The sequence below is a fragment of the Danio aesculapii genome, chromosome 18 (genome assembly GCF_903798145.1).
Source record: "Danio aesculapii chromosome 18, fDanAes4.1, whole genome shotgun sequence".
NCBI classification, from domain to species: Eukaryota; Metazoa; Chordata; class Actinopteri; order Cypriniformes; family Danionidae; genus Danio; species Danio aesculapii.
The window spans coordinates 28,693,494-28,707,618 of record NC_079452.1 but is presented as its reverse complement, the minus strand read 5'-3'; the positions used below and the strand labels follow the sequence as shown (position 1 = coordinate 28,707,618).

General features: G+C 35.8%; 1 protein-coding gene across 2 annotated transcripts in view; it reads left to right on the top strand.

Moving 5' to 3' along the window:
- The window catches only part of LOC130245230 (F-BAR and double SH3 domains protein 2), a 198,939-nt gene that overhangs the window by 57,841 nt on the left and 126,973 nt on the right, over nt 1-14,125 (top strand). For both annotated transcript variants that reach the window (XM_056477849.1, XM_056477850.1), the window contains exon 3: nt 425-470. In XM_056477849.1, the coding sequence (XP_056333824.1) occupies nt 425-470 (46 nt within the window). The remainder of the gene's footprint in view (nt 1-424; nt 471-14,125) is intronic.

Genomic DNA, 14,125 nt, shown 5'->3' with positions numbered 1-14,125 from the left:
TGCTAAACATAAAGAAGATACTTTGAAGAATGTTGGTTACCAGTAGTACTTCCATAGTATTTTGTTTTTCCTGTTACCAATTTCCAACATTCTTTAAAATAACTTCTTTTAAAAATAAAGAAATAAAGATAAAGAAGCTCAAAAAGCTTTAGAACCACTTGAAGGTGAACAAATGATGAGTAAATTCTCTATATAATTGTTATACCTTTAATATAGCAGGGTAAATAATAGCATACATGATAGAGTTTCTGGATGAAATAGTCCTCCACAATCGACTTTTTTTTTTGTATTTGTCATTGAATTTTCAGTTTAATTTTATGCAAATGAATGCACCGTTACCGTTGACTTAAAATATACAGGCTAATTGTTATTCTTGTGTTGTTCTGTTGCCTGAAAGTCATTGTCTGCTTTTCTTTAATTGCAGAACTTACAGCCAGAAGAAGGCCACTCTGGAGAGAGATTACGCACAGGTGAGAATACGCGTTCTGTGTTTCCTGATGATGATTATGATGATGATGATGATGATGATATCTGAGGGTTTGTGTGCGTTTTGTTGATTACAGCTCTGTTGCATTGATTAATGCCACACTGAAGCTATTGCAGATGTTCACTGCTCTTTTGGGAAGCAGCAGAAAACCATGGTAAAGTCTAGATCGGATACGCGGCCGGCCGGAAGTGCAATATGCACATTAATAAAGCAGCATTTTTTTATGACACTGTATAACAATAATGAATATTTTTACAGTACTGTGATGGTTGGCTTTAGGGTTGGGATGGGGGTAAGTGTTAAAATATACAATTTATTGGGTAATTTAATAGATAACATGAATAATACTCCGTACAACATCTGTTTTTACGTTACTCTGACGGTTGGGTTTAGGGTTGGGATGGGGGTAAGTGTTAAAATATACAATTTATTGGGTAATTTAATAGATAACATGAATAATACTCCGTACAACATCTGTTTTTATGTTACTCTGACGGTTGGGTTTAGGGTTGGGGTGGGGGTAAGTGTTAAAATATACAATTTATTGGGTAATTTAATAGGTAACATGAATAATGCTCGGTACAACATCTGTTTTTATGTTACTCTTACGGTTGGGTCTAGGGTTGGGGTGGGAGTAAGTGTTAAAATATACAATTTATTGGGTAATTTAATAGGTAACATGAATAATACTCTGTACAACATCTGTTTTTATGTTACTCTGACGGTTGGGTTTAGGGTTGGGGTGGGGGTAGACGTTAATAAAATACAATAAATGTGAAATTTAATAAATAATAGAAATAATTCTCATTAACTTCCGGCCGCAAACGTATCCGATCTAGCAACAACCGAAAACCATTGCCCACCCTTGTTTATTACTATAGGACCACTGGAAGTCTGTGTCTTCAAATACGTTATTACAGAGATAGTTCACCCAAAAATGAAAAGTCCATCATCATTTACTGATTCTGTACTTGTATCAACCCTTTAAAGAAGATTAATTAAAGAAAGCTTGAAACCTGTAACCACTGACTTCCATAGTATTTGTTTCTCCTACTATTAAAGTCACCTGGTTACAGGTTTTCAGCTTTCTTCAGTTGATCTTCTTTTGTGTTTGACTATAGAAAGAAATTCATAAAGGGCTGAAACGAGTCAAGGGTCAGTAAATAGTGACAGAACTTTTATTTTTGGTCACTAATAAGACAGTTTTCTAGAGAATTTGTCAACAGATGATTGATTTGAGCTAATTACTGTGAACCTGCTTGAGTTGAGCACAAATCCTGCCAGAAGTCTTGTCCAAACTTCTGTTTCCTTTTGAATGTTGGAGAAATCGCACCAATTTGGTTCCAAGTAAAGCTTAGCAATCCATGAAGTATGATTTCTTTTACTTCTTTTTTTAAGTTTTTACTCTCAAGTCATCTTTTTGCTCCTATTTACACCTTTTATGCTGTGCTTTTGGTTGTGAATCCTTCTGTTTCCTCAACCACTTTCCTGAATTGATTTATGGGAAAGGTCTCTGTGCAGGTTTATGTCTGTAAACAAAAAAAGCTATTTCTTTAAGAAGGTAAAAGAAGTTTCTTTTTCTACCTATGAAAGCAGGCTGATTGAGTAAAGGTGTTTAAAGTGATCTAATTTTACCCTATTTACACATATATTTAGAGTTATCTACTTGTTATCAAATATTAAAAATAAAATCCTAATATCAGATGTAAACAAGGTTGTAGCTGGATAACCAGGTCGGATGAGCTTCTGTCTTGTGGTTTGCATTAAGATTCTGGGGTTTTGTTATATTGCTTATTCATTATGCACTTGAGTTTGTCCTTCAGACTTTGTTATATTGAAATTTTATTCAGGGGCTGTTGTTACACTAATCAAAATCTAAGGAATCAGGTCATAAAATCCTGATTTTCAGTTATTGTGAGTAGCTAACGCTTTAAGGCTGATTTATACTTCTGTCAAGCACACGCGTATGGTCCGGTACAGCATTCACACGGTTGCATAGCCCTCGGGCGTGGCTGACACGGATGCTGGCGTACACCTCTCAAAAATTGTAAATACACCTTGCATGGATGCGTAGCGCAAGCTATGTGATTGGTCAATTTGGTATCGGAGGCGAGTGTTGGCAGTGTTGAGAGCCGTGAACCTGATGGAGAGAGTGTTTACAAGTATGAAGCCCCGTGAAGGAGCTCCTGATGGAAACTTTTGTTTTGTGTTTAAATTGTGATTAAAGTTGTTGAACGTCCGCTGGTTCCCACCTCAGAATGAGTGAGTTTTAGCTACTTGTGCATTAAGGTAGCATACAGAAGAAACAAAACACCCGTGATGAAACTCGACAGAGAGGAACATAACCTACTGCCAGCTAGCGTTTGGGAAGTGTTATTGCAGAGCTACACAAACAGCACGCTGAAATGCAGGACTATGTTCAAGGCAGGCACCGTGGGTCATGTCGATCACTCAACGCAGCGGTACAAATCAGCCTTAATAAAGGAAACTCTGTTAATTTTCCTGTAAATTAACATTTTACACTTAAAATAAAAAAAAATCCAGTAGAGATATCGGCATCAGCTCAGCCAAGAGTAGATTTAAAATATAAAATAGCAAAAATCGCTAATATATTTTACAAGGTCCAAATATACGAAGAAAAACAATTAATTTCTGAAGGATTTATTTATTACTACCCTTTTTTGTTGATTTTTGTGGACTAACTACCTATTTAAATAACTAAATCATGAAATACACTGTTACCGTGAAATAAAATTACTCATATCATGAATAGAATTTTAATCAAATAGCCAGCCCTATATCTATCTATCTATCTATCTATCTGTCTATCTATCTATCTATCTATCTATCTATCTATCTATCTATCTATCTATCTATCTATCTATCTATCTATCTATCTATCTATCTATCTATCTATATATATATATATATATATATATATATATATATATATATATATATATATATATACACAGATATATATATATATATATATATATATATATATATATATATATATATATATATACACAGATATATATATATATATATATATATATATATATATATATATATATATATATACAGATGCAATCAAAATTATTAGCCCTTCTTTTTTCTTTTTCAAATATTTCCCTAATATTGTTCAACAGATTCAGGAATTTTTCACAGTATTTCCTATAATGTCTTTTTTTATACTTGAGAAAGTCTTATTTTTTTTATTTCAGCTAGAATTTTTTAATTTTTTTTTAACCATTTTAAGGTCAAAATTATTCAATTGTCTACAGAAAAAAACAGTGTTATATAATGACTTGCCTAATTACCCTAAATTTACCCTAATTTACCTAGTTAAGCCGCTGAATAGTATCTTGAAAATATCTAGTCAATATTATTTACAGTCATCATGGTAAAGAGAAAATAAATCAGTTATTAGAAATGAGTTATTAAAACTATTATGTGGGGAAATATATTCAGGAGGGCTAATAATTCTGACTTCAACTGTATATAAACAATTAATTGCTTTAATTTACACAGAAGATACTGTATTGTGATGTACATCAGCACATGAGGTGATTTATTTAGTGATATGAGATTTTTGTCATATTTTCAGACGAGTTTAGCTCGTATTACCAGCTCATTCATATTTCACAAGTGCACTTTTTGCATTTATCATTCATTTTGACATTAGACATGAGTCTGCTGCATTTTATCACCAAGATAATCTTTTTTTATTATTGTGCGGCATTATCTCAGTGCTTGTCAAGAAGATATGCACTGTGCTTTCTCCTGGCAGTGTTTAAAGTGAACTGCGCTCGAAGCTGAAGCGTTTCCAGACAATCTCACAGGTTAACACAATGTTCTTTTCAGTAAACTCAAATAGAAATGTGTCTGGTTTTGGTAAACCTCTGCATCTCCTGCTGTTTATCAGTGCTGTTTATCAGCACATGCACAAGTGTTCAATAGGGTTGTGTGATATTTATTGTTAACAATATAAATCAAATTTTTTATTATCGTTTTTGTTTTCTCAAATGGTTTTCACTTGCATCAGGTACATGTCAGAGATCATACATCTGAATACACATAAATATAAGCACTAATTCTGTGCAACCTTCTCTTCCAGCAATATATGCTTTATTTTTTGTGCGCATGTACACTAATGTTATACATAATATAAAAATAATAATAACAAAATGTAAATAAATAAAAACAAGGAAAAAAATAAATGGGGGGGGGTACAAATAAATAAATAAACAAGTAAAATAAGATATACATACACATCAGCAACAAAACTATGTACATGCAGGGAGTGATCCTTCCTATTTTTTTTAGGTTAACAGAAAAGTTCAGGTCTATGGGATGTTGCATAGTTGGTCCATTTTTCCCCAAATTGTCAACAATAATATTCAGTTCATATTTATTTCTATAGCACTTTTTTTTTTTACAATGTAGATTGTGTCAATGCAGATTAACATAGATCATAATCAGAAAGAGCTTTATTGCCAGGGATGTTCACACATACGAGGAATTTGTTTTGGTGACAGAGCTTCTACAGTGCGACAGGATTACAGAGACAGAACAAAAAACAGATAATAAATATATATTTAAAATAGAAGTTGTGAGTGCTAATATACAGATTGACAAGTGTATGTACAGCTATATTACTATATACAGAGTTATAAGTGCAGGTGTTATGTGCAAATTGGCATGTAAAGTGTGTTGTTAAATAAGTGTATATGTGTATAAAGTGTATAGCAAGTAGTGATGTTGGTTCCACAATTATTATCATCAAGTGTTCATGAGATGGATTGCCTGAGGGAAGAAACTGTTTCTGTGTCGGGCTGTTCTGGTGCGCAGTGCTCTGTAGCGTCGACCAGAAGGTAAAAGTTCAAAGAGGCAGTGTGCTGGGTGTGAGGGGTCCAGAGTGATTTGGGCAGCCCTTTTGCTCGGTCTGGATTTAGTGATTTAATGTGCTGACTTGATTTTGAGATGAAGCCTCTTGGGATACACTTAGAATGAGCCTATAATTAAAAATATAAAAACAAACCACATTTTTTGCTTGCATTGTTTGCCTGAATGTCATTGTGTATATTATCTTAATACAACAGTTTAACTAACAAGACATTAATATTGTGTGTGCTGCATTTTAGACACTGTTATGTAGGATTGTAGTTGATCCATGATCTGGTAAGATCACAACCCATGGTTTGACTGCACATAATTCTTTTTAACTTGTAGATTAATCCTAAATGAAAGATCACAGAGCTCTGCTGATATTGCTTTAAAGTCACCTTAAAATGGAAGTTAATTTTGTCTCTTTTTTCTCTGTGGTGTCGTACATCCACTTGAAACTGTCCTGAAATTAGGAACAATGTAGGCTGGTGCATGATTTCTTGAACCCATTGGATTTTTGGAAGATGGGATTGACGAATGGATGAAGGCAGAGCAGAAACAGCTCTCAAAAATGTGCTGCTTGTTCATACTTCTTATTTAGAATCAGAATCAGTTTTATTGCCAAGTGTGCTTTACACACACAAGGAATTTGTTTTGGCTACAGAAGCTTCCAGTGTACATAACGTGACAAGTGACAACACAAAATAAATCTGAAAAAATATAATAATAATAATAAAAAATGATGAACATTAAACAGATGCGGTTAGTCAAGAAACCTGGATGTTGAGTTGTATGTACAGATTGTTATAAATATACAGGTTATAAGGTGCTGTGTACAAGTGCGTATGAGAAAGTATTGCATTGTATATTGATATAAGGTGCTGTGTACAAGTGTGTATGAGAAAGTATTGCACATATTTATTGCACAGTAGGGGAATATTTAACTGTTCATGAGGTAGACAGCCTGAGGAAAGAAACTTTTCCTGTGTCTGGCTGTTTTTGTGCTTGGTGCTCTGAAGCGCCGACCAGACGGTAACAGTTCGAACAGGTAGTGTACTGGGTGTGAGGGGTCCAGAGTGATTTTGCAAGCCCTTTTACTCCCTCTGGAAGAGTACAGTTCTTGAAGTGTAGGAAGGGTTGTGCCAGTGATTCGTTCAGCAGTCCGGACTATTCGCTGTAGTCTACGGAGGTCGGTTTTGGCAGCTGAGCCGAACCAGACAGTGATAAAAAAAATTACAAAATGTTTAAAATGACATGTTTATATGGGACAACTTATTTGGTTTGTGTTCAGTCCACTTAAATTTGTAAAAATGATTGTTTAATCAATTAGTGTTGGGATAACATGAAGGAATTGTGTGGAACCCAGATTTTTTTTTTTACAATGAAGGCTCCCTGATAGCCCCGCCCCAAAGGGCTGATAGCTCCGCCCTAAATGCATTCCACGTGACCAGAAGTAAAGACATTTAGAGATGGAAGGAAGGTTATGGATTATGATTGAAGTTTATGAGGGCAAATGAGTATTTAGAAAATAATGAAGTGCACAGATAGATGAGAACACACACAGATAATAAGCACTACTGTATACTTATGAAATAAATCATTATGATCCTCTGTACATCATTTATAACAGGCGGTATTGCATGCTTATAAATATAAGAACAGTACAATTTGATTTCATTACTATTTTAAATGTAATTTCACTCACTTTCTATACGAGATCCTTCCATCCGAGTTTTGTATTGTCAGTTGATCGTACAGGTTCTTGAAGTATTGGCTGACTATTATGACATTTTATTTATTTATTTTTCTTGATGGAATATTTTATAATGGCTTTCAAATAACTTTTGTTAAAATAAGCTGTATTTATTTCATTTTCAAAATTATTAATTCAAACCAAAAGTCACTTGCTTGACTGTTTTTGTAATAAATAGAAAACAAATACAAAAATTAATTAATTAATTCATTCATTCATTCATTTATTCATTCGTTCATTTTCCTTTGGTTTATTACCTGATTATCAGGGGTTGCCACAGCGGAATGAACCACCAACTATTCCAGCATATATTTTACGCAGCTAATGCCCTTCCAGCTGCAACCCAGTACTGGGAAACACCCATACACACTCATTTACACGCACAAACCATGGCCAATTTAGTTTATTCAATTCACCTATAGCGCATGTGTTTGGACTGTGGGGTAAACCGGAGCACCCGGAGTGCACTCCCAGTGCACACCTACACTGGGAGAACATGCGAACTCCATACTGAAATGCCAACTTGCCCAGCCGGGACTCGAACCAGCGATCTTGTTGCTGTGAGGCGACAGTGCTAACCGCTGAGCCACCATGGCACCTTGTGTTTTGTGGTCTTTTGCATGACTGATATTATCATGCGTTAAAAACATGAATGTTGACTTTTGTCGGACGGCACGCAAACGTTTCGTCAAACCGGCTGAATGAATGCATGCTGATCCTGAGATTATATCCCGCAGATTATTAACCCATTGGATTAGGAGCTCACATTCAGTGCACGTCATGCATACGGCCTCAAGAAAACTGCATTTGAGAGTATTTAGCGCACGTAATGAGACGGTATTATGATGCACAGGATTACACAGCTGCATCAACCTGTGAAGAGTTCGCTATGGCCTGTGGATGTATTTGCATCTCTGTTAGCTTCCAAATAAAAGGGGAAAATAAGCAAATGAGATGACGTGCGCTGCAGTTAAGTGTTTGATTTACTGGATCATCTTATATCCATTATAATGTCATAAACGCAAACGGCACATGGTCTTACTGATGAAGCACACACACACACAGAGAGAGAGCAGATGCATGACACATGGACGCTCAGATGAGGGTTTGGGCCAAACAGTTTGATGGATTTAGGTTATAATTAAGTTGGATCTCTTGAAGAGTTTTCTTTATATCTGAAACTGCTTTGTTATCTTCTGGAAGCTGATCAGCTGTTTGTGTGCATTAGTGATTAGGTTCACTTGAACTTTGACCCCAGGCATGCAGAACGGTTTGCTTAACCTCCCTCGTGTGTGACCCGAGTCTTTCATAATTGACTTTCTTAACTCAGCTTGTCGTTGAGATCATTGGGATCTTTTTGCAGGCAGGCTTTTGTGGGGGTGTTAATATTTAACTTCTACTGTATGCATTAATTATGATTCTGTTTAACTCTGGCATATTTCCCATAATTCATTTTGGGTTGATGACACTTTTTTTTTCCTAGTGCGTACTGAATTGCGCATTAGCCAAGTTGTATTATATGGGACAAAAATAAATAAATGGTGTAATAAATACAGTTGAAGTCTGAATTATTAGCCCCCCTGTGTATTTTATTTCCCAATTTCTTTTGAACGGAGAGAAGATTTTTTTTCATCACATTTCTGAACATAATAGTTTAATAACTCATTTCTAATAACTTTATTATTATTATTTTATATTATTTTATATTATTTATTATCTTTGTCATGATGACAGTAAATAATATTTGACTCAATATTCTTCAAGATACTAGTATTCAGCTTAAAGTCACATTTAAAGCCTTAATTAGGTTAATTAGGCAAGTTATTGTATAATGATGGTTTGTTCTGTGGAGTCCGAAAACAAATATTGCTTAAGGGAGTTAATTAAAATGGTTTTAAAAATTAAAAACTGCTTTAATTCTAGCTGAAATAAAACACATAAAACATTTCTCCATGAGAAAAAATATTATAGGAAATACTATGAAAAATTCCTTGCTCTGCTAAACATCATTTGGGAAATAAGTGAAAAAATCACAGGGGGCTAATAATTCTGACTTCAACTGTAAATAAATTGTGTAATAAAATAAAATAAAAATAACTAATGTGTTTTTTTTTTTGTAAATAAATTAAATAAGTCTTGAAGACAGAACTGTTGTGAACTCCAAGGTTGTTAATCAATTTTAAATGACTTTATTGAATAAAATAAAACTAGTTGTCATTTTCAGACTTGTTTATATTCAGCGCATTCATTTATTATGTGCTTATGTGGAAGAGCTTGCAGTCTGTAACTTATTATAATATTATAATAGTTTTGTGTTTCTCTATGGATTTTTTTAGTTTGTGTCCTTCACGATTATTCATTTATTTTCTTCTTTACCTCATTAAAGCTGTTAGGTTACACAGTCTTGCTTCTTTATCTTTTAATCATGTTTTGTTCAATTCAAAGTTTCTAGTGGCCTCGTAGCTTGTTAGTTTGGTTTATGTTGCTTTTATTAAGACTTTGTTTTTTATTTTGCTGTGTGAAAAATCTAAACGGAGTGGAAAAAAATAAAAAAAAAGTCCAAAAAAAAAATATCTTTAAGAAAAAGTTTTTTTTTAAATGAAAGTTTATAGTTTGTTAGTTTGGTTTGTTGCTTATATCGAGACTTTTTTTTTTTTCATTTTACTTTGCAAAAAACAAAACAAAGTAGGAAAATAAAGTCAAAAACAAAAAAATAAAAAAAAATTCTTTAAATCAGATTTTGATATACAAGTTTTCTCCAAATGAAAATTTATAATGGCCTCGTATTGTGGTTTATGTTCTTTTATAAAAACTTATTTTTCCATTTTACTGTGCAAAAAAAACTAAATAGAGTAGAAAAATACATAAAAGCCAAAAGTATTGAAAAAAAGTCATATTTTTATATACAAGTTTTCTTCAAATTAAAGTTTATAATGGCCTCGAAGCTTGTTGGTTTGGATTACATTGAAATGTAAAAAAAAAAAGTCAAAAAAAAAAAAGAATAAATGAATAAAGGTTTTAAATAGAAAAGAAATACAAAAAGTCTCTTAAAAAACTCACTCAAATTTAAATCAGATTTTCACGTATAAGTTTTCTTCAAATGAAAGTAACGGCCTTATAGCTTGTTGCTTTTATCAACACTAATTTTCATTTTGCTGTGCGAAAAAACTAAATAGAGTAGAAAATACTACAAATAAACTGCAGCCATTGTTGTTGATGAGCGGAAACAGGTGAAAGGGGCGGGGCTTAGAGATGCTAAATGATTCCGATGTTACCATGGTGATGCTGTCATTCCCATTCTACCAAAACAAGTGAGCTCCTCAAGCTGATTCCCGCTCCTGTGAATGGATAAGTCTTGGTTTAATAAATGAAATGGCTGAAAGTGAACTTGATAGCCGTCCATTCAGCTTCTTTTTTTTTTTTTTTTCTCAAACCTGCTCCGGTCTTTTATCCTTTATCGCACTTGGCATGCTAGCGTACTCACGGCTCGCTCATGAGCTGGGCGCGCTGTGCAGCTGTCCACACAAATAAACATTGTTTTATTGGCCAGGCCAGAAGAACAGAGGAACACTTGTGTTTTAGAGGAGCGGGGGTAAAGAAGGGGGCGTGGCTCTGAGCTGGAGTCAGGCTATATCTGTGAGCTCAGATCGACTCAGCATCACCACTGGGACAGAAAGAGACGCTCAAACTGTAGACTGAAGTGTGTGTGTGTGTGTGCGTGCTTCAACTGAAACATGTTCTAATATATTGTACTGGTTGCTAAGGTGCTTTGAGTCTTTGCAATGTGTATTTTAGGGTGCTCTGAGTAGTTGCTAGGTGAATGATAGGGTACTTAGTGTGGTTATTGTTGCTAGGGTGCTATGAGTAATTGCTATGTGGTTGCTAGAGTGCTCAGAGTGGTTACTAGGTGGATGTTAGGGTGCTAAGTGGTTGCTAGGTAGATGTTAGGGTGCTCAGAGTGGTTGCTAGATGGATGCCAGGTTGCTCAGAGTGGTTGGTAAGAGGAGGTTAGGGTAATTAGAGGGGTTACTGTTGCTAGGGTGCTATGTATAATTGCTATGTAGATGCTAGGTTGCTCTGAGTGTTTTCTAGGTGGATACTAGGTTGCTCTGAGTGGTTGGTAGGTGGATGTTAGGGCACTTAGAGTGGTTACTGTTGCTAGGGTGCTATGAGTAATTGCTATGTGGATGCTAGAATCCTCAGAGTGGTTACTAGATGGATGCTAGGGTACTAAGTGTTTGCAAGGTTGATGTTAGGGTGCTTGGAGTGGTTGCTACATGGATGTTAGGGTGCTCGGAGTGGTTGCTTGAGTGTGGATGCTAGGGTGCTCAGGGTGGTTGCTAGGGTGCTTTGAGTTGTTGCAAGGTGGTTGTTTTCTCGCCCAAGTTGAAGAAAAGCCTAATGGGTAGGCCCACACGGAATCTGTGCCTGCAGATTTCCGCAGATTTTTAGCCCATCATTAATTCTGTTTATTTACTTGAGTAAATGTGTGTAAATCTATATTTATTCAGTTTTTAAATTAATTTCAGTATTATTATTGACTAATATGAAAATGTTCATCTGATTCATTTACAATACAGTGTGTACAGTAATATTTTCTGTCTTTAGTAGAGATATTACATGAGAGACTTGCTTTGTTTACCAAATAAAGTGGATCTAATTGGATTTGCATTTTAAACATTAAATAAAAGTAAAAAGATATTATTTTTTATTTCACATATTAAGGTTTTAGTTATGATACTCTCAAAATAATTCCACAGAAATCTGAAGTTTTTTACCAAAATTCTCCGCAGAAATAGCAAAAACGTCCGCAGATTCCGTCTGGGCCTACTAATGGGCAACATTTTTGAGTATTAAGGCCCAATCCTATTTTTGTACCCCTACCCCTTGCCTTTGGCCCTTAAAACCAAGGGTTAAGGGGAAGGGCTTCAAAATTTACCCCTAAGAATTGGGACAGCACTACAACACCAACACACGTCATCATATGTCATCGCAGTCTCTTGCTTCATATGAGATCAGATGATCACGACTGCTGTAGTTTTTCCAGTTGTGTTATTTGTTGGTATTTATCTTCAGGATATCACTGAAGGCATCTATCATGTTATCATAACGATATAATGTGACAATAAGATCGTAACTATACTGTGCATTTATACCGTGGCCATATTCATCTGTGTAAACACAAGAAAACAACATTAGCATTATAGCAGACACTGTAAAAAGCTCATTCCCAGCCACTAGACTTTTCTGACGGGGTATTCGAGTGTCATCGAGTGTCAGAATATTGTGGGACTGCTGTACAGGAGTTATTATTATGGATTATAGATGGTGAAATTTAGCGGGTTTTATTTTAGCGTTTTTTTTTTTTAAAAGGATGATGGTAAAACACGAGCGTGGTTATGAATATATTAAAACATGTGCTTGTTTGTTGTAAAAATTCATAATAATGACAAAAAATACTAAAATGCTTGAAGTTTCTGCCAACCCGACTCTACACCATAACTTTTCAATCCAGATGGATGGAGCAACCATTACTGCATCCAAAATGGTAAAAAGCCTTGGAGTAACGATTGATGACCAACTAAACTTCTCTGACCACATTTCTGGAACTGCTCGATCTTGCAGATTCGAACTCAATAACATCAGAAAGGTCCGACCCTTCCTATCTGAACATACAGCTCAACTCATTGTTCAAGCTCTTGTTCTCTCCAATCTGGACTATTGCAACTCTCTACTAGCCGGGCTTCCAGCTAACTCTATCAAACCTCTTCAGCTGCTTCAGAACGCAGCAGCACGAGTGGTCTTTGATGAACCCAAAAGAGCACATGTCACTCCGCTACTCACCCGTTTGCACTGGCTGCCAGTTGCTGCTCGCATCAAATTCAAAGCTCTGATGTTTGCTTACAAAGCGACCTCTGGCTTTGCTCCTTCGTATCTGCTCTCACTTCTGCAGATGTATGTGCCCTCCAGAAACTTGCGTTCTGTGAATGAACGTCGCCTCGTGGTTCCATCCCTAAGAGGGAAGAAATCACTTTCCCGAACTCTCACATTCAATCTGCCCAGTTGGTGGAATGAACTCCCTAACTACATCAGAACAGCAGAGTCACTTGCTGTCTTCAAGAAACGACTAAAAACTCAACTATTTAGTCTCCACTTTCCTTCCTAATCTGTAACTGCCTCTCTGGCTATACCACTAACTGTACTCTCTCTCAAAAAAAACACACATTACTAATGCTTTGCTTCTTAGACTTTACACTCCTGAAACTTGTCTATAGCACTTGTTCACTGCTGCTCTTATAGTTGTGTAAATTGCTTCCTTGTCCTCATTTGTAAGTAGCTTTGGATAAAAGCGTCTGTTAAATGACTAAATGTAAATGTCCTAACTTGTGGATCTCCTGACTTCCGGGTGTAACTATCTGCCGTTGTGGCTGGTGTATTCTGGGAAAATTTCTTACCCCTTGGTTTCGAGTGTGATGCTGAAAAATCTTCATTCGAAGGGCTATTCACCCGTTCCCCTTAGCCCTACGCCTTCAAGCTAAAGAGAATTGGGACCCCCCTACCCCTTCACGGGAACGCGCAAAACGAAGGGTTGGGGTAAGGGGAAGGGCTAAGGGGTAGAATTGGGATTGGGCCTAAATGTCCTTTATTGTCGTTTGGTTTAATCATGTCTTGCTATTTTGACAGTTTTTCTGAGATGATTGTACACCAGCAGCCTCACTGTCATCCTTTATTAAGTGCTGCTTTTCCTCTTTTCCTGGTGATCTACAGGTCGGAGCACAGCATTGACCTTGTTTGACTGTTTGGGCGGCAGCAAGGATAAATGGATATCGCTAGATCTTTTTCCACTGGAGCGTGTCTGGATAGCGCAGTAACAGATGGAGAAACTCAGTCTCCGTCTTTCTGTCTTTCTGTTCTGGGGCTCTAATGAGTTGCCCGTGTGTTTCTGGCTCCTGATGCGGAGAAAAGGCAGGATGACAGGATGAAGGGCAGGAGAA